Source organism: Dermacentor andersoni, chromosome 1 (genome assembly GCF_023375885.2).
Source record: "Dermacentor andersoni chromosome 1, qqDerAnde1_hic_scaffold, whole genome shotgun sequence".
NCBI classification, from domain to species: Eukaryota; Metazoa; Arthropoda; class Arachnida; order Ixodida; family Ixodidae; genus Dermacentor; species Dermacentor andersoni.
Genome location: NC_092814.1, coordinates 371,087,563 through 371,108,404, shown reverse-complemented (window position 1 = coordinate 371,108,404; position 20,842 = coordinate 371,087,563). Strand labels below are relative to the sequence as shown.

At 47.1% G+C, this 20,842-nt stretch overlaps 1 protein-coding gene across 1 annotated transcript in view; it reads left to right on the top strand.

Moving 5' to 3' along the window:
• Sply (Sphingosine-1-phosphate lyase) overlaps positions 1-20,842 on the top strand; it is a 108,935-nt gene that overhangs the window by 13,150 nt on the left and 74,943 nt on the right. The window contains exon 3 of the mRNA XM_055063930.2: positions 18,215-18,390. Coding sequence (XP_054919905.2) covers positions 18,215-18,390 — 176 coding nt within the window. The remainder of the gene's footprint in view (positions 1-18,214; positions 18,391-20,842) is intronic.

Sequence of the window (20,842 nt, the reverse complement as noted above, 5' to 3'; positions counted from 1 at the left end):
ACTGGTCTCAAGTCTACTAGACTTGAAATGCCAGAGAATGATGCTGGTACAGTGGTTGACACAAATATTTGATAACAATTGGCGCTTAGATGTTTCGGGGTTGCATCGTGTTGGCTATACGCAAACATGTACTCTTTTATGTTTTAGTTCCCCCACTAAAATTAAAGATTTCCTGATTCATGCTGGCGATTCACAGATGCCAGTTCTCTTCATCGAGTGAAAACCGATGCAGCCAAAATATTTCACAAGCCATACATGCTCTGCAGCTGATGATGCGCAGCCAAGAGAAATTTCCGCAGACTGTAGCTACTGCTGGACCCAAACGCTATAGAGTGGTTTCCCAATGACGTAAATTTCATGGAGGATGAGCTAAAACATCTCAAAATCATCCCGCAGCATGCAACGGCAACACATTCAAGCAGAGCTGCACCGGCTTGCACAAGCCAGAGAGGGGGAATAGCTAGCCGTGCACCCTTTCCTTCTCGCCCAATGACGAGGTCTGTTGGCGACTCCAACGAAATGATCACCTCCCTAGCGGCTGCGCCGAGAAACAGCTCATCCAGGTTCAAGCCTCCTGAAGCGAAAGAAGGCCTCCTATCATGGCATGCGCAGAATGCCTCATAGTTCTCAAATCGTTGTGATGCCGCTGTGCAAAAACCCGAAAATTAAAAGAACTATAGATGTCTAAAGACTTGTGTACCATTATGCCTGCCATTGCGCTGGAAAGACGGCAATGTATGAGTTCATCGTTTCACGAAAGAAGCGGATGACGCGAATCGGAGAGCGATTTGGATAAGAAATTTGGCATTGGGAAAAGGTGACGACTGATACTATACCGGTTTGTTCGAAACACTTCACTCAGGACTTCTTTCTTCGCGGTGAGCAGAGCATTGCTTTCAATATCTTGCTGGCATTTAAAATCACGGAGTGTGTTTAGGCAGGTACTTTGATAAATTATAGTGATGTACAGTATTTGGTTTTGTTTGTTTATAACTTTCTGCCCCAGCATTAGTGTTACTAATGCTTTAACAGCAGGGATATTCTCGCTAATGTGCTTTTGTCTGCAGGCACGGTAGCAGGAATGATAACTGCCTCGGAAGGTCTGAAGTTGATCTTCACACATGTTATGCTGCGAGGCGACATACCGTTTTCATAGCATGCTTTAGTGTAGCGGTGAAAACAGAAAATACTGTTTTCTCATTCAAAGCATCTAAATTTCAGTTTATTTGCTTGAAGGAAATATAGAAGCAACAGGAAACAATGCTAATTCCAGCTTTGGAACATTTGACCTGCGCACAGTGCCTGGTTTAGTTCGTTTCCAAGTCATGCATTTACACTAATACAAGTGACTTTGCCCAAAAGAAAACCTTTACTTAATTTTGGAAACCTGTTGGAAGAAACCCAACTTGGTCCGATTGGTTGTTCTTCACTTCTCGTGTTTCACTTTGGTTTGAGAATTTCTATGGGTGGTGGGTGTCTGCTGTGGTTGCAAGCCCCCAGTGGGTTTTAGGCAGCCATTAGCTATACGAGAAATAAATTCTTAATTGAATAATTTACATAATTATATGCTAATTAATTTTAATTAGTTATTTGATGGCAGATATCCACAAATTGCAGCAAATTGCAGCTAGTAGTGGGTTCGCAAGGCATATCCACTTAGAACAAATTGTCAGGACTGTGCCAGTTTTGAGATAACAATTTTCAAGGTGTCTGACGAAATGCATTGGCGTTCCAGTTCCTTTTTCTAAGAAAAGGCAATTTTACTTCTTGATGCATAAAAGTAACCGTAACGCCAATGCAATTCGTCAGGCACCTTGAACATTGTTATCTTGAAACCGGTGCAGCCCCGAGAATTTGTTCCAAGGGGATACGGCTTGAGAATTCACTAGCTACAATTTGTAGGTTAAGATATGTGCCATAAAACAGTCAATCAAAAGTTAATTGGCATATAATTATGTTAATAATTCCATTAAGCATCTTGATTTTTCTCAGAAGTAATGGCCCGCCTCATCGAGTAACTTAGATCAACGGTTAGAATTGTGCTATCTGCCACAGGCAAGCTTTAAAAATTTGGGGCAACATTAAAAAAAAATCATTTTATATCAAGCGAATGACATAAGGAAACGTTTGCTTTCCCTGCTAAGGGAGGGATTTTACTTACGACACTACTTCGAAAGCTCTTGTTCTGCGGCGCTGCGTGGATGGAACCCGAGGGCGACTTTACAATTGCTAGTAAGTACAGTGGGGCGTGGCATTTCCAGAGGCACTGGACGTTTGTGCACATGCGCGAGTAAGAGCGGGTGCGAGAGAGAAAATGTGGGGACTTTTGCTCCTTGAATATCTGACTCTGCCTTGGCACTATGGAGAAGTTTCCTTGCACGTGTAGTATGCGTTTGTCCCTAGGCGTGCCGGCTTTGCAGAGTGGGGTCGAGTTTGTTTACGCTGGGGCACTGGCTGGCGGCACGGCGAGACAGGTGAAGCAGCGGGCACTGACACCCCATTTGGCGATCGCTGTGTCGGGCACTCTCTCTCGCACCTGTGGCACTTGTGCTAAGTCAATCGGGCCGGATCATATCTTTCTCTCGCCTTACGGCGATGCACCTTAAATATAACACCGCAGATGTTTCCATGAGAGCAGTAGGGACCGTGGAAGAGGCCGGTCGGTGTATATTGCAAATGGAGAAGGCAGAGCGCCTTAGCGACCGCGGTTGAACGCGAGGGGCTGAAAGGCTGCCGGTGATGCTCCATGCCCCTGCAACTGCTATGAGAGTACGCCGCGCCCCCTAACGCCTTTCACGCTAACCTAACGTTAATGTAACCTAACAAGGCTGAGGCGCAAAGCAATCCTCACGACGTAACCATTGTGAGAATACACCGCGCCACCATAACGCCTTTTATGGTAACGTGGCTTAATTTAACGTTAACCTAACCTAACGTGGCCGAGATGCAAAGACAATGATTCACACGGCGTAACCACTGTGAGAATACGCCGCGCCACCCTAACGCCTTTTATGCTAACCTAACCTAACGTGCATGAGCCGCAAAGCCTGGCAATAATCCTCACGGCGTGACATCAGACGATCGCATTCAATCGTGGTTGCTAAGGCGCTGTGCATTTATTTCAATCAAAGGGGGCCACTCAAAAAAGCTCCTGAAAAGTCTCGGACACCAGCATACGAAAAGCCTGCCAAGAGCGAAGATACTTCTCCAGGAGAGCAGGCCCGGCCTTTACTATGGCCCCTATTGCTCCCCCTGGAAAATCAGTGATGTTATTATTATTATTTTGGCAGTAAAATACCGTACAAGGCGCGACAAAGTTAGAATACGGCATAACTGACTCAGCACCAACGTCGCACGTGAGAGAAAGTCTGTCCGACATACCTTTAGACACAGTGATCACCAAACGGGGCGTCATTGCCCGTTGCTTCCACCGCTCCGGCAGCCAGCGTCTGAGCATAAACAAACTCGACCCCACTCCGCAATGCCGGCACGCCTAGGGACAAACGCGTACGACACGCGCTAAGAAACTTATCCCCTGTAGTGCCTAGGCGAAGTCACATATTCAAGGAGTGAAAGCCCCCAGATTTTCTCTCTTGCACCCGCTCTTACTCACGCTTGCGCAGAGACGTCGAGCGCCTTGATAAATGCCACGCCCCGCTGTACTTACTAGCAATTGTAAAAATGCAACCCCGTGCCACGTTTATGACCACGTATCGCCGCGTGCAGCATATGCTGTTGCAAACTTCCGTTCCGCGGTGCTCGCTCGCGTTGATCCCCATTATTCTAGTACACTGTACCATTGTTGTGCATGCGTGCATGACGCCATCCATCGTCGCAGCAGGCGGTGCCCCGTCTCACTGTGTCAGGCCTTCCTTTATTTCCGGCATATGTCGTGGTGTTTCTTTTGTGGAGTCGACAGGACGGCGTAATGAATGTGTTCGTTGATTGGCGCGTGCATATTTTCGTCGATTGGGAGCAACGTTTCCAGCATAGGCATGTGCAGATTATACAGGGTGTTTTTTTTTTTAGCTTTACCAAATTTTTTCAAGGTTGCCTGACAGCAATATAGGTGGAGACCACTGTCGTCAGATCGAAAGGCACTGTTCAAGGCCGTCCACCATTTACGCATGCGTCGTCATAAGTTGCCTTTCATTTATGCTTTTCATTTATGTCGGTATTCCGCACGTCGGTTCGAGATTGTAGCTGCGACGTTCGAGGCGTGCGCAATATTTCTGCAACTGTACTGCCCGACGGATGCACCTAGGCTATTAAAAAATGGACGATTTGAGACAGAAGGATCATTTTTGCTGACCGAGCTTCGTAGCATGCGGACCTGTGCATTTGCGTGATAATCGCTTGTGCAATTACTAAATGTTCACTAAATCACTTTTTAATTAATTACATTGTGGGTCAAGTTGTATCTGCAGAATTGAACTCCGCCAGTACTCAAAGCAGGAACTTTTGATAGAAACTCTGTGCCTGTGGCAGCGCTTTCAGGAAATGGGCATGATATATGGTATAGGGAGCACCGAATTTATTTTCAAACAAGAATTACTCGTGATGTGTGGATTTGAATGTGATAGGCTAATGTGTTACATGTAGCTTTCGTGTAGAACACATTTATGCTGTGCGAGGTAAAGTGTGTTTAGGCAGTGTATACGGCCTCTTGAAAATCGCGTGCTGTTTCCCTTTCATATTGCTTGTCCGGGTGCACTGAAAATTTGCAGCCAGATGCATTGCCGTTTTAATGTTCATGCTCTTTGGAAAAGCAAACAGGCTAGCATCTGCGGCAGATCATTAAAACTTCTGACTTTGGAAAGAACGCAGTACATAAAAATGTCAATCGGAACAGAAATGCATTTCCGGCTAATGTAGCGGCCTAGAATGTGCCTTTATGTGTAGGTATATGGCAGACATTTTAATGGTTTTCGCGTGACAGTTCCTGGCGGCCAGTTGGCGAGAAAATTTAGCCAATTTTAGAGTATCTTTGTCATTTTTAGGTGCTGCCTTTCGCTTAAACTCCGGCGTTTCTTTGACGATATTAGGATATTGTCATTTTAAATCGGCACTGACAGTTCTGTCACTGGTAGGGTGGTTAAATTTGCTTAGAAATTAATCAATACATTTAAATAACCAATAAATGAGATACCGAAACGGGTAGCTGTTCGTGTGCCATCACGATGAGTCGATGACGTCAGATCCTGCACTACCATTATGTAAACACACATTACACGTGGCACTAACGCAAAGAAGCAAAGGTGATGATGCCTCCTGATGGCACAGAGAGCTTTTACAGATCGTCCGAACGAGAGAGCGGCGATTTCAGCGACAATGTAGTCTCTGATGTTCCAAACACAGGGTGGCCAGCAAGAAGTAATGAGTCAGGAACATGCAACCAATCTTTAAAATTCATTTTCAGGAAAACAAAATGACTTGCAGCCGTATTGTTTGGCACAGATAATCGGAGTGCAAAAGACAACGTATATTCAAAATTTTATTATGATCAGTGGACACCGAAAAATCGCCGGAGAAACTGATTTCGTGTGCTTGTTTTTGGGAATATACAGGGTGTTTCATGAACACCTTAAAAAATTCTTAAAGGTTGGCTGTGGCAGATAGCACAATTCTAGTTCATTAGGGGGGTCTATTCGAAGCGGCGGACACTACCTGCACAAAGAATTGAAATGCATAATCGGCTAATGAAGAAATAATCAGTAATAACTTTTAACTAATTATCGTATGACCCATATTGCAATTTACAAATTCTACCCGTGTAGTGCGCAAGGCGGATCCACTTGGAACGATTTCTCAATGTGACACCAGTTTTGAGATATTTATCGCCGAACTTTGCGCAGATAAATGTATTGGCGTTCCAGTTACTTGTGTGCTACAGTGCATAAAACGAAGTTTTGGTAATAAAGTAACTGGGACGCCGATGCATTTCACCGCGAAGTTCGGGAATTAATATCTCGAAACTCATCCTGAGGTAATTAGTCAGAAACTTAATTAATTAATTTTTGTTAATTAGTCGATTGAAAATTAAAAACAAAAAAACTTGCAAGTAATGTCCGCCTCATAGAGTAGACCACCTAGACCACCTGAACTATAATTGTGATATCTGCCACAGGCAACCTATAAAAATTTTTGAAAGCCTTTGCTGAAACATCCGGTATATATGCGTTTTGAACTGTTGAATATTTTGAACGATATCCCGGCCGCGGCGGCCTCACTTTGATGGGGCGAAATGGAAAAGAATGCTCGTGTACTTCCATTTAGGTGCACGTTAAAGAACCTCAGATGATGAAAATTAATCCGGAGTCCCCCGATACGGCGTGTGTCATAATTCTGTCGTAGTTTTGGCACATAATACACCACAGTGAAATAACTGTTTTGAACTGTTTACTATCGAAACACGAGTTGTTTTTTTTATGTAAGCAACATGGGGGACTTTGTTTTTTGAGCAAACATTTACATTTTGCATGCCTTTTGTCGTACTTGGAGCGACGTTACCACAAGAGCCGATACTTGCCGCTAATGAAGGTATCTCTCTACTTGGTCCTCTTCTAGCAGAGAGCGCGAAGGAGATCCGAGGGGCTCGATGTTTTGTTAGCTGCGACCATATGGGAAAACGCACGTTGAAGTCAGAGTAAGCATAGCGGAGAAGGCTTGATATGTGTTTAATTGAAATGTAGGAATGATAAGGTAAAGGGAAACGAAAGTGGGCGAGAAGGCAACTTTCCACAGGTGGCTGCCGCACCCCCACATTGTCTCACATTACACTTGCTGCCGGCAACCCTCCTGTCGTCCACACTCATGTACCTGCGCATTTGTACTATAGATCTGGTCCTGAGGGTGAGTGTTAGCCAGCGCCACTGACGGCCGTGGTAGCGCAGGCGTCACGTGGTTCAGCAACTTGAGTGTAAGTAACTCAAAAGCGGATTGTAAATAGTTAGCGGATATTAAATGTTTCTTTAGCGGAATAGGGCTGCTGGTCATGGCAACTGTGCAACGCTACCGTTATACCCATTCCACCTACGAGTCTAAAATTCCATATACTCTCTATAAATAAAACTCATCCACGTTATTCGACATCACTTCTTTTGTTATTTCGTTTGTTTGTTATTTCTTTCTTTTTTACGTCAGCGCGCGAGTGTCTGCTGGGAAACAAAATATAGCGTAGGCGGAACCCCAATCAAGCGAAGCAGCTAGGAAAAGCGAGGTTTCGGTTCACAGCCCGCTCGCTTGTTTCGCGGCGACATGCAAGTGACAGAGCCGCTCGTCTTGTTCAGCGACCCATGCACTGCGTAGGGAACATCCGCCACTCTTCTACAAATGCGCGCCGAATAGAAGTGTTCGCCGTGTCGGTTTCGACCGGCAGTGGCGCATGGCCATTTTAACGCGTTAACCGTGTCGCAGAAAAACCCGGTGTCTGCGTCCCGCGTCCAGTGGCAGACGTCGTTCTGGCAAAAATAATTTTGAACCACCCATACCCAGCCCCTCCGTATGGTGCAAGAAAGTTACTGAATTAATTGTATTTCTCAAGTTAAAATACGTGCAAAATCGTAAAGTACGACTTACACACAACCTATAGACATGATAGCTCTCGGATTGTAATTTGAGTATACGAGAAAACGTAAGTATATTACGCGAAAACTCAAACAACCCCCTTTTCCAGCGTTTCTACAAAGTACAGACTGGCGACGGCGTGCGCCATTTGCGCGCGCCGGAGCGTGAATATCTGGAGTCCACAAAGCGACGCGCCCGCTTCTTTGAAGCACTTCCATATGGCGCTTGCCTTTGCCGCATAGGGGTTCAAAAACTTTGGTTATGTGAAATCATCGTGGTTTTTTTCCCTTGTTTTCTTTTTTAACATAGGTAGGGCATTAGGCAATAAAATAACAAGAGCTTGGTGGCGCAACCCGCCACCCCGCTCCAAAGGGGACGCTCATAACATCCATCCATCCAACACGCACGTACGCACAGTTTTTTTTCGGGGGGGGGGGGCGGGGAGGGGCCCAACCCAAGGTAACTTTTCTATGCAAATGAGGGAGGGACGTACCTTCACTAGTACCAATGTGAATAATGCCCACCATTCGTCATAGAATTGAATTAAGGTGTATCTCACAGGTACGCCTGTGAGATACACCTCTCCTTTACTTGGCAAACGAGGAACCACATCAAATGGACTCACGCATGGAAGAAGCGCAGGAAGAACACTGCCAAGAACATGTAAACAAGCAAAAGTGTAGATATATAGTAGCGTTTTTTGTATTAGCTCTGGAAGAATTATAGAGAAATATATATTTGCGGAACAATCACAGGTTCTTTTGGATCCCTCGTTTACTGCTCTACCAACTCGTGTTGTTATTCTACTCGTGTTGTTATTTCGGAAGTTGCGTAACGATGCATGGTCACCAGTCCCGTACAACTGCGTAGGGTGCAGGACGCTGTGGTTCTAGACATACTGCGCCCACCGCGGAAGGTTAGAAGAATACACACATTAGCACAGCAGAGAAGTGGCTACATCAGGCGGCTCGACTAACTGTAGAAGCGTCACTCAAAACACACGCAATCATTCTCCACCTCAGGCGGTTTTTTCTCTACTTCCTTTTTAAATAAAAAGCTGTTGATCCGTAAATATTTTCACAAACAACGGTTAAATATTTGTTAATTTTCGCTTTTCCTTCCTGTTTGGATGTTGCCTTAATTGGCTCTCCCTTAATAAATCGCTTAATTCCTTAACTCCTTAAGACTCTTGTTTCCAGTTGCCAATTTTGCACGAAAAGTTCTGTGCAATTAGGGAAAAGCCAGACGAAGTAACGGGTGACAGTCATATTGCTTTATGGGTTTAACGGTTATTGGAGGGTCTGATTATGGACGCTGTTTCGCACTATTTTATTTTCCACCTTATGTAACCGAGATCGCGGGTATATGGTTCCGACGATCTGCCAGCGTTGCGGCGAGCGGTCACTTGAGGATATAATGAAGCAAAAGGAAAAGTTAAACGCAACTGGCGCTTTCTCTGGCTGCAACTCGTTCCACGAGCATTAGCGGCGAGAATTTGGAGTGGCGCCCTCTCGCGAGTGACGTCACGGCCAGGACGCCGCTCGTTCCCTTCGTGTATGCTTGGGTATGGGTGGCTCGAGCCGTACTTATTGAAGGATGCGTCTGCTTCTGTCAGCTGACATGCCTGAACCGCAGTTCCTTCTTCAAAAGCGCCTGAATCGAGAAAATTTGTGGCTTGGATATTGCAAGCTATGCAGCGTTGAAGGGGTACTGGTTTTGTAATGCGTATATGCGCCGTGTTTTACACGTACGGAAGAAAAATCTTGGTAATTGGTGTCAACATGTTATCCGTGTTAGAAAGACACTGCCCAGCCAAGCTGTCATCATGATTCTTATTAATCTGGCGAGTTGTTCTAGTCAAATGCAGCCACTTTATTAATGCGTAAAAGAAAGAGTTAGGCACGCATTTCGTACGAAAAAGTTTGCTGCTACTTTCACCGTTCTCTGAAACACCTCCATAAAACGAATTGCTGATGGCTGCTAACACGACGGTGCGTCTTGTAGAGTATTTAGATAGTTAATTCACAAATACCATAGCAGCAATCATCTGAAATAAAATTGTCGTGGTTAAAATCGAGAGCCAATCAATTACAAGGGATGAAATGTTTCATACTGACCTTCAGTAGCCATTTATCGACAATATGGCACACCCCTCACGTAGCGGTAGCAACCGAACGTTTTTATGGCGAGGCGCGTATTGTTCGCGAAACCCATGGAATTGAAACCATGAAGCAAATTTTTACATGCCAATTGCAATGCCTAAAGAATACTCGAGATACTACAGCGCAGCTTAAGCTGCCTAGAAAAGAAAAATTCAAGCACCTTCTGCCTCACCAACTCTCGATCCAGCGTTGTTTAATTATTCAAACGGAGAACTATTCGCTTCGTTGGTACATGAAAGAGAATCTCGCAAACCTTTATAAGGAAGGCATCACAAACATCACATATTTCGCGTGATCTTTGACCTTCCATCGGGGAATTATGACATCTTCAATATGTCCCGTACTACTAATGTTTGACTACTAATGTTCGACGTATCACTACTAATGTTTGACGCTTCGGCTTCTTTCTGGCTGCAGCGTCACACGGTCCAAAAGGCATATTTCACTAAAAAATTTGGGCCTAGCAGCCTGTGTGAGTTCGCCAAACAGATTCGTCATGTATATTATTCAAGCAACAAGCACCAGTAAAATGCTCTTGTGAGTTGAACGTGCAGCACGGAATAGGGAATATATATCGGTACATTCCTTTTCGTATTCTGCAAACAGCTGTAAGCCTCAATTAGGCTTACTTTAAATTACGGCCACTTAAACACGCGAAAAACCGCCTAAACTTTAGAAGCAGTTAAAGAAGCAAGTGTTGCTGGTAGAACCTAACTGCTTAAGTCCTTGTGTTACTGCCGAGATTTTCTGTGAAAAAATAGAAAAATTCGATATTATACCATGAACTCCTCGTTATGAGCAAACCTGTTTTAGCTGATTAAAATCAAGGAAACTGTTGTAGAAGTCATATATAGCCAGTGTTTTTGACTTGTTGCACCGCGGTAGTGTATGGTATCATAACTAAATTCTTATATGCTATGTTTTTGCAGCATGAAAAACCCGCAATGAGCTGCTCTGCGCTCCTTCGGCTGGCACTGTAGCGTTGCTTTTGAGAACTGTATTGTCGTCTAAGAAATGAACTCTTTAAATAAGTATTCGCGAACGAAGACATAGACATCGTAAAAATATTTTTGAGACGACCGCCATAAGTATACAAGGAGAGGGAACGAGGGCGAACAAAAGAAAACACCGCAGAACGCGCGCCGGACGCGCATTTACATTCGCTCGCCTGTGCAGCCGGTCGACTGCAGCGCCACCCCCGCGGCACCAACTGGAACTATATATCTAGGTAAACTTTTCGCCCTAGGGGAGCCTGCGCCCGTAGGTGTCGTGTAAAAAACGCGCCTAGCTCCTGAACGCCCTAGTCCCCATGCGCGGGGCCCATAGAAATATACCATAGCACGCGGTAGCATTGTTTGCGCCAACTCGCCGGAGAAGCAGGGTGGGCGGTTCATTGCGCGTGCACGCAAGCAGCACGACCACGAACGAAGCGATAAAGGTGGAACAGCACGTCGATTATCATCATCATCAGCAGCCTATTTTACGTCCACTGCAGGACGAAGGTCTCTCCCTGCCATGTCCTGCGCCAGTCGATTCCAACTAGCGCCCGCGAATTTACGAGCTAGCACCGATATGTTCAATAAGTGTACTGGCAGGGCAGGCCTTCAGAACTTTTTCGGGCGTGCTGTGGCTATTTTAGCCCTTAAGGGCAGTAAAACACATGCATTTATTTTGTTGGACTGTCTGATTTTTCGGACGTTTTCGCGGCCCCTAGGGAGTCCGTAAAATCGGACGTTGACTGTACAGCTGACCAAGAGGATGCTTCAAGTGGACCGTGGGGCGAACACGCGGCGGAACGAGGACGAGAACAGAAAGGACCGTCGCATTGAGGAATGATCGGAAAAGTAACTGTGCCGCCTCTTCTTTGAAGGAGCTTGGGCTCAAAAATTGGAGGACGCTTAAGCTTCGCCTTCAAGAGTGGAACGCGATAGCGTTATCGCACGCCGTTCGCACCGCCCACTCAAAACGATCTACGCGAGCCAAACGTCGTGATTGGCACGAACAGCCGGGCCGCGACGCGCCAGGAAGGCGGACGCGATCATAGGGCGAGTGGCTCGCCACGTGTCGGGGCAGCTCCGTACATTGCGAGGAGGAGGAGGGGGGTCTTCTGTGTTTGCCGCAAGATGGCTCTGCGTGTGCGCAGAAGAAATGTAGCGGAAACGTACTTCACCACTCGTGTAACTGCGACTTCTGTAATTTACATGCTCATAATTACTGATATACACCGCAGTATAACTTTCTACGGCACGTTTGTAAGGCAACACCGCATTCACTAGAGGCGCTTTTGTCCCGCTTTGAACTATCGAACTCGTGGCTGAGTGGTAGCGTCTTCGTCTCACACTCTGGAGACCCTGGTTCGATTCCCACCTAGCCCGACTTGCAAGTTTTTTATTTATGAATTGCCTTCCGAGATTTTTCGCTCACGGCCAACGCCACCGACGACACCGGCTTTTCTGCGACACGAGCTCCTTAACGCTGTGGTGTTAAAAATCAAAGTTGGCTGCCGCCAAGATGCAGGTGGCCCTCATCCAAACCAAAATAAACTCTTTAAGGCAGGGAAACGCAACACTTGGGTATTGTGCGCGTTTTGAGTGTCGGGACAGTTGAGGTTGACTTTCCAGCTGCTGAGAGAATCTCACTTGTGACAAAGTTCGGGCCTAATACCAATGTGTTTGCTATCGATTGATAGAAATAGCTCATTTTTGAAAATATTTTATTCTTTATGCATCTCTTTTTAGTCGTATTTGAACATGTTCGACTTGATTTGCAATGGGCTTTACTATATTGTTCGAAGATATTTTATTCACTGTATTTTACGAACCGCACCCTTGAGATTTCTAATTTGAATAAAATCAACACTACTCCTTACTATTCATACTGGATTAAGTCTTCTTTTAACATCCTTACTAGAGAGTGACAGCATTGGGCGACATGGTGTAAGCCCGTCTTGACATAAAACACATTTCTGTATCACTCAGGGAATTTTGCAGAGGCACTCGGAAAACCTGGAAAACTCAGGGAACTTGAAAATGTCAACTTGGTAGACACCTGTCACAGCTCTCAAATGAAATGTGCTTCACCTTTGCCGTAGGTCGGCCCAATATTGCACTACCTTCGGGCCCACCCGCGACGGAGGAGAAGCAGGCGTTAAGCACTCCCCATACGTGGGCCGATCTCGAAGATAGTACAACACTGCGTCGACTCCCGGCGGAGGTGAAGCAAGCGTTAAGCGCTCCCCATACTCGGGCCCATCCCGTAGATAGTGCAGTACCGCGCCGACCCCGGCGGAGGTCAAGCAGGCGTTAAGCACTCCCCATACGTGGGCCAATCCCGTAGATAGTGCAGTGCTGTGCCAACCTCGGCGGAAGTGAAGCAGGCGTTAAGCACTCCCCATACATGGGACCATCCCGTAGATAGTGCAGTGCCGCGCCGACCCCGGCGGAGGTGAAGCAGGCGTTAAGCGCTCCCCATACGTGGGCCGATTCCGAAGATAGTACAACACCGCACCGACTCCCGGCGGAAGTGCAGCAGGCGTTAAGCACTCCCCATACGTGGGCTGATACCGTAGATAGTGCAGTGCCGCGCTGACCCCGGCGGAAGTGAAGCAGGCGTTAAGCACTCCCCATACGTGGGCCCATCCCGTAGATAGTGCAATGCTGCGCCCACACCGGCGGAGGTCAAGCAGGCGTTAAGCACTCCCCATACCTGGTCCGATCTCGTAGGTAGTGCAATGCCGCGCCGATCCCCGGCGGAGATGATGCAGGCGTTCAGCACTCCCCATATGTGGGCCGATCCCGAAGATAGTGCAACACCGCGCCAACTCCCGGCGGAGGTGAAGCAAGCGTTAAGCGCTCCCCATACGTGGGCTGATTCCGAAGGTAGTGCAACACTGTGCTGACTCCTGGCGGAGCTGAAGCTGGCGTTAAGCGCTCCCCATACTTGTGCCGATCCTGAAGATACAGTGAAACCTCGTTAAACCGTAGTCGGCCGGAGCTCGGAAAAAGTACGTACTAAACGGTAGTACTGTTTAACCGAAATAGCATGAGATCGCCCACTTACCTGTAGAAAACGGAACTCAGAGAGAGTGCGATGAAACGGGAAAAAAACATGCAGTATTTATTCATTTCGCGCGACATAAGTGTTATTTTCGTTTGATGCCGCGGCGGCCTAGCACGACGACAGCAGCCTCAAACTTACTCAAGCTGCGTGCCAGCTTCTCAGCCAGCCCCCCCTCCTCTCGGCAAACACTCGCACGGCAGATTCCTCGTTGGCGTTACGTATTCTCCGTGCACGCGCGCACTAGTGCTGCATAAGTTCCGGGGCGCCTTTTTCATTGCCGAGTGCCGGAGTTCGGAAAACTTTTCGTTTGGAATAGTTACGTTATCGCGCCCCTGTTCTCGTTGCGACGATTGCATTCACGAGGCTGACGTAACGCGCAGCTTCTGCCACTGTCGGGCCTGAGTCGCCCGTGCTGTCGCTTTCCGTGTCGTCCTCATCACTGTCGCTTGTCGACACTTCGGCAACAACAGAGGCAACGATGGCGAAAAGTCGAACCTCGTAGCCGATATCTCTTCCCGGTCGCAGCAGCGCTGCCGAGCAACTTCGCATTCCAAATGCCACACACTGTAGTCAACAGCAGATCCATGTCGCGGGCCAGCGCCGACTTCTTCATGTCACGTTCGATAGCACGGACGATGTCTAATTTTTCTTCTATGCTGAGCACCCGGCGTCTTTTTTATCCGAGCTTCGGCATGACGCGAGTCCTCGCTTGCACGACGCCATAACGCTCTCTGGCACGGCGTCGAAATGATGTTGATGTTGATGCGGCTTCACGTGCAAACGCACAGGGCGCTTGGAGGCCGTTGTACCGATCTCTGAGGCTTGTTCTGCCGGACCGCCCGGTGGAGACGACGCACCGCCGTGTTTGCGCGACGAAAAGTGAAAACGCTACGTTTTAACCGATGCGTACGCAATAAGCTAGTACGGTTTATGCGGATACTAAATACATTATGTTCAATGGCCGCTGAGTCGGGGAATTCACTTTACTACTTTTAAACCGAAACTACTGTTTAAGCGGGTACGGTTTAACGAGGTTTTACTGTAGTGCAATACCAGGCCCACCCGCTGCGGAAGTACTGGGCTTATCCGCCCGAGGTACGCAGTACTTAGTCCGCTTTATCACTTCTTCAGTGGCTTCCTTGATGACTGACGCTCGAATTCTACAGCATACATCCGTTATCCTTGTCTTGAGGCAATCTGATGTTCGTCTCGATCATGTAAGCATGATCTTTCACATAACCCCAAGGAAAGAAATCGAATGGAGAGAGGTCAGGCTACCTAGCTGGCCAATTTACAGGCCCGTGCCTTCGAATCTATCACGCATGAAAAGTCGCAGCCAGCCATTTATGTGCTCGGCTGCTGCTATGTGTTGGTGCTCTAGCTTGCTGATATCACAGAAGTGGAAGACGTGACAGCAGGACTTCGCTGAGAATTGCATCCACCAGTACTTCAAGGATTTTGTCCACGTAACGCTGTCCAGTCGGTGTGTGATAGAAGAAGATGAGACTGATTGTAGCACCGGCATAAATTCCGTATCCCACATTGAACGACCAGTGGTACTGGTGCCGATTGCACTTTATTACCCAGTGTACATTGTAGTCACTCCAATAGTGTGCATTATGCAAATTTACCTGGGCATTTCCGTGAAAATTGGCTTCATCTATGCACATGACGTTGCTTAAGAAGTCTGGTGACTCATCAGCTTTTGTGAGGATCCAATTCGAGAAATCTAGATGATTCTACAGGTCTCTATCTTCCAAGCATTGGTGCTGGTTAAGGTGGTACCGGTGAAAGGCCGTCATTTAGAATGCTCCAAACTGATGACTTGAAAATTGGTACCTGGGCGGCCACATCCTGCACGCTAGCATGAGGGTTTCAGGCCATAAATGCTAGAACAACCGTGCGGGAACAACCATTCCAACTATGCAATCCTACTCACGTTGTGCCCTCGTCGGTGCGCCTTTTACCACGACTCCATGTTGCTAGTTGTCTAATAGCAGGCGGTCGCTACCATCCATCAATCCATCCATCCATCCGTCCTCTTACGCCAGCCCAGTGACCCTCGTCTGCTTTTTGGACCGCTAGATATGTGCTCCTGGTCGTGATGCCATCATGGTCATTTCATTGTCGTCATTTCAACTACACGATTTTACTCACGTCGTGCCCTCGTCATTGCGCCTTTTACCCTGACTCCGTGTTGCTAGTTGTCTAATAGCAGGCAGTTGCTACCATCCATCAATCCATCCATTCATCTATCCATCCATCCTCTTACGCCAGCCCAGTGACCCTCGTCTGCTTGTTTGGACCGCTAGGTATGTGCTCCTGGTTGTGATGCCATCGTGGTCATTTCATTGTCATCATTCCAACTACGCGATCTTACTCACGTCGTGGGTTTGAGGCCATAAATACTAGAACAACCGTGCCAAGGCTAGGACTCAAAGATGGAGTCCTACGCCCCTGTTTCATGAAGCTGCCGATTTGTCTCAGGCTTTCGTCATTTCTGATGATAGTCCACACGTTTGGTCTACCGGCACACTTCCATGACTGATATATATTGTCGCAGTACAACGTGGACAGTAGACAGGGAGACGTTCAAGAACCGCAGGACAACTTGTTCAAATACAAAACAGGCCAGAGACACGTCTTCTTCGTCCTCTCCAAATCCCACTGACCCACTAGATGAAGTCCGTTAATGTCCCTATCTTCGTTGTCGTCTGCATAGAAGAATAGATGCGTCATTGGTCCCTCCCTAAAAGAGCATCGTCCTGATGCTAGAGCAGAAGTGTCACTTGCGGAAGTAAAGGTCTCTCGCATAGTTATTCGTTCACATACGGCTTCATGCGGACAACGTGCACAAGTGCAGGACGGGGCGTGCGGCGCCATGTACAATTGGGACTATCGGGGACGACCTCGTACGTGAGGTCACTGAGTCGGCGCAATACTCAATATGGTCCGAAGTATCGCCTTAACAGCTTCTCTGAGAGGCCTCGTTTCCGTACGGGTGTCCAAAGCCACACTCTGTCGCCGACGTCATAGATTACTATTCGACGGTGAAGATCATTGCGCCCTACGTTGTAGTCTTGCTGCTGGCAGATCCGCAAGCGCGCGAGTTGCCGAGCCTCTTCTGCACGTTTCATAAACACAGCGGCGTCCGTATCAGTGTCGTCAAAGTCATGTGGCAGCATTGCATCCAATATCGTTTGTACATCTCGCCCATGAACAAGGGTGAACGGTCAATATTTGCAGCCTTCCTCTTGTTGTCATTTGCAGCTCCCAAGGCAAGGATCATTTTTACCTTCTGCTCATTAGAGAAAGACATGGTGACTGGCACGAAACAAAACGCACCTTTAAACATTTACACTGACGTCAATTCGCTTTTGTGGTGATAGGTTTTGTGGCAAAAAGACAGAGAACATCCACGCGTTTTATCTACACTAAGACAATAGCTGTCACAGCTTGTTTCCAACTAACACCAAATGCAACATGTTACTTCGGCCGAAGCGCGGCACATAAGGCACTAGCTCAATCACGATGTTTTATAGTGAAGCTGTATATGGCTAGCCAATTCGTCCGTCCATCCGTCTGTCGCCTGTACGCTGAAAACAGCTCTGGTGCAACCCGATGCGAATGCACGAAAAAAACAAAAAAAACGACAGAGAGGTTTGCGATTGGCTGTGAGTGGGCCTCTCTGTAATAATTGAATTAACAAAATGATAAATTAATGACAATGAAAGTGGATGAATAAACAACTTGCCGCAGCTGGCTAACACTCCCAAGGTTAGTTGTAGTAGTAAAACATAAATACCTCAATATGTGGATGGGGAAAGGGCGCCACGGCATACCTCAATTGGTTAGAGCATCGCACGCGTAATGCGAAGACATGGGATCTTCTCCCACCTGCGGCAAGTTGTTTTTTCATTCACTTTCATTGCCATTAATTTATAATTTATTTAATTCAATTAGTAAGTACAAACACTTTCCCCTATGTTGTCTTTGGTGTCTTTGTTTGTTGGCTTCTCATGATATAATAAATAAATATCGGGCCCGTTGGTTAACCCCCTTTCTTCTCGTTCATAACCTTATGTTTGTCTTTTTTTGAGCGCTCATTAATATTTTCCTATGGATATGAACGCACTATACCAAAGAATGTAGCAGCATTACGTTAAATAAGATCACCGTAGCTGGCAAGTGGTCACAAAATTTTCGTTTCGTGCTTGTCATCTCGTTACAGTGACCTGATGTGTGCCATGCACGCAGAAGCTGCATGCGCAGCAAGAAGCCTCGACAGGGTTTATACGGCACCTTGTATAAGCTGGCACACTCGGGTTTCTCTGCAGAGGTCCAACGTGACATTTGGACAGTCTCAACCTGACGTCACCTTGGCGGGATTTGCGCTCTCAGCGGCGCGTCTCTCTGCATGCACGCAGGCTTTGTGCCGAATGTCCGGCGCGGGCTGCTGGCCACCCTGCGGAACCTGCCTGTCGTTCGCGACTACGTTCAGGAGAAGATGGGCAAGATTGCGGTTGACGTGGAGCAGTCGCTGAACAAGTGCTATGCTGACTGCCAGTTCATCCTCGAGCTGCCCAAGAAAGGATGGACGCCGGTGAGCAGTGCACGAGGGGTAGCACGCGGCCCTTTTTTATATCTACACTTGGGGATGCAAAGGATTTGCATTGGCTGAGCAGTGCCCAAGCAGACTGGGTTTTTGGGCAAGCAAGCGCTTGCGTCCACTTAAAGCTGCCTATATTTACTCATGCAGCTCACAAATGTCTACCTATTTCGCCCGCTTGAGCAGTCTGCTAAATATAACAGGCAGGGATAGTACAGTGTACTGAGCTGCAGTTGCCTGTAAACTTACCGGACTCGCGTGCAGCTGCAGATGTTGCTTCGTAGTCAGATCGTAGCTATATACGGACAAATTTTACTCTGAAATACGCAAGAAAGTTGCGTATATGCAGGAGCTCGCGGTACGAGCTGTACTTCTTATACCAGGGTCGTATCTTGATGTAGTGACCAATTATATTTTGTATGCAAATTTGAAAGCACACAAGAATGGGCACTTTAGTGGTACTTGCAATCGTGGATGGCTGGTACGTTGCATAATCTAGCCACCAGTACACTAGCAACATGGCGTGGCACACAGTGTCTCGTTTCGTCAACAGGGGGTGATAGAATACCTGGTGAAAGAGTCAATTTTATTCGTAATTCATAAGGGGCTTCCACCCAAGTATGGCGGCGTGTGAATGAGCTCAAGCAGTGTGCAATATCTGCCAGGCATTTCACAGGTGGCCAGACGGGCATCGAAGATCAGCCTCGGCTGGGTCACCCTCGAACAGTTGTGGTTGATGTCAACAAGGAGACCATCGATGCACTCATCAAATGATACAAGCGAGTAACAATAGACCAAATAGCGAGAATGCTTGAAATGGGGCACAATGCAGTTCAGGAGATAGCAATGAAAGCTATAATGTTACCAAAAATTGAATGCTGCTTGATACGTTGAAAGGCTACAGAAGCTCTTCATTGTGCGATAAGGGGCCTGCAAGAAAAGCGAACTTGCAGCAGCACAGTGAGCACCCTCACACTTAGAATCGATGGAACACGCACAGGCATGCTTCTGCGCCCCTCTCAAACGCAATCGAATGCGAGTCAAACCATGCGGGACACCAGAGGCGATAGGTGAAACAGAGCATCATTAGAGAGCTTTAGAAAAGGGGGACGCAACCGTCATGGCCCCCAGTGCCAGGGGGCCCCAATGTTTGCGTCCCCCTAATCTAAAACTCTATATTTGCTACGAGCCTGGAACAGAGTTCTATCGGAACGGAGTTTTTCCCGATTGGCAGGAAATATGTATGTAGAGAAATGGAGACTGCTTAAACTTGTACCTCTCAAAAGTGACAAAGTGCCGCTTTCAGTTATGCAGCAGAATCATTTTTGAAAAAGCCGTTGCTCATTACTATCAGTATGACCGTCATTTTTTAACCTTAAGGAACGTAAACCCCATTGTCGACTGTGGGACAAAACGCAGTGTCTTTTTCATGGCATACATGGATGCCAAATGCATATACACTGCAAGTTTTCAAGACGCACACCCAGAACATCATTGTTTGTGTTCTAGTTGTGTGTCTATTATACCACTGCAGGCGCTGTATCTCAACCATGCAGATCGGCCGGATGTACTGCCCAAATGGTGGCACTCTTCCTTAATAACGCGGCACTTTTGGCGCGTTCACACCGATAAATGTTCTATTGTGCGAGGTGACAGTCGGCGACAAAATGAGTGCATTCAGACCGGAACTCTCATTGCGCGAGACTTGTTGCCGCCCGCCAACTCTAACGAGATGCGCCGAAACTCTCCAGGCCACTTTTCGCAGGTTTGTTCCCAATTCACGAGTAGTGCAACACTCTCAGTGTAGTTACAGCGACGGCATGCTAGCCATCAACACTGCGTCGGCCATGCTTGCAACTACAGCGCCTGCATGCCTGCACTCAGCGTCGTGCAGGCAGTGCACAATGTCGTTCGCATTCACAAGCAGCATCGCATCATACATAGATATACACAGCACAGGGTGAGCCACGTTCTTGTTCACAGACCAATTAAATTTACAATGGACTGGAATGATTACGATAGTAACTGGTGTGAAATAGACGCGCAACAACCATAGAAGGAAGATGAGAAAGAAGAGGGCATCTTTCTCTCCAACACAACAGTCGGAGGAAAAAAAAAAAATGCTACTCATGGTGAAAGCCCGATTCGGCTCGCATCAACGTCAACCTAAGCACTTATTTTAATGCGCATAACTTCCATGTACTACCCGATAAACTTGTCCTGCAGGCTACTCTTCACACGATCCACAGCATGAATTCACAAAACAGCAAATGTGCTTGCAAACAGTAATGTGACTGGCCATGCCAGCACCATTTGCTAAATAGGTAACCGGTTGTTTATAACCGAGAGCAGCTTTTTCTGCTCCTGTCCCCTCCTCTCTCTCATAATCCCGTGTTCTAATTGGCTTGTGGCAAGCTATGGTTTTTTACCGGCTATGGAAACCAGT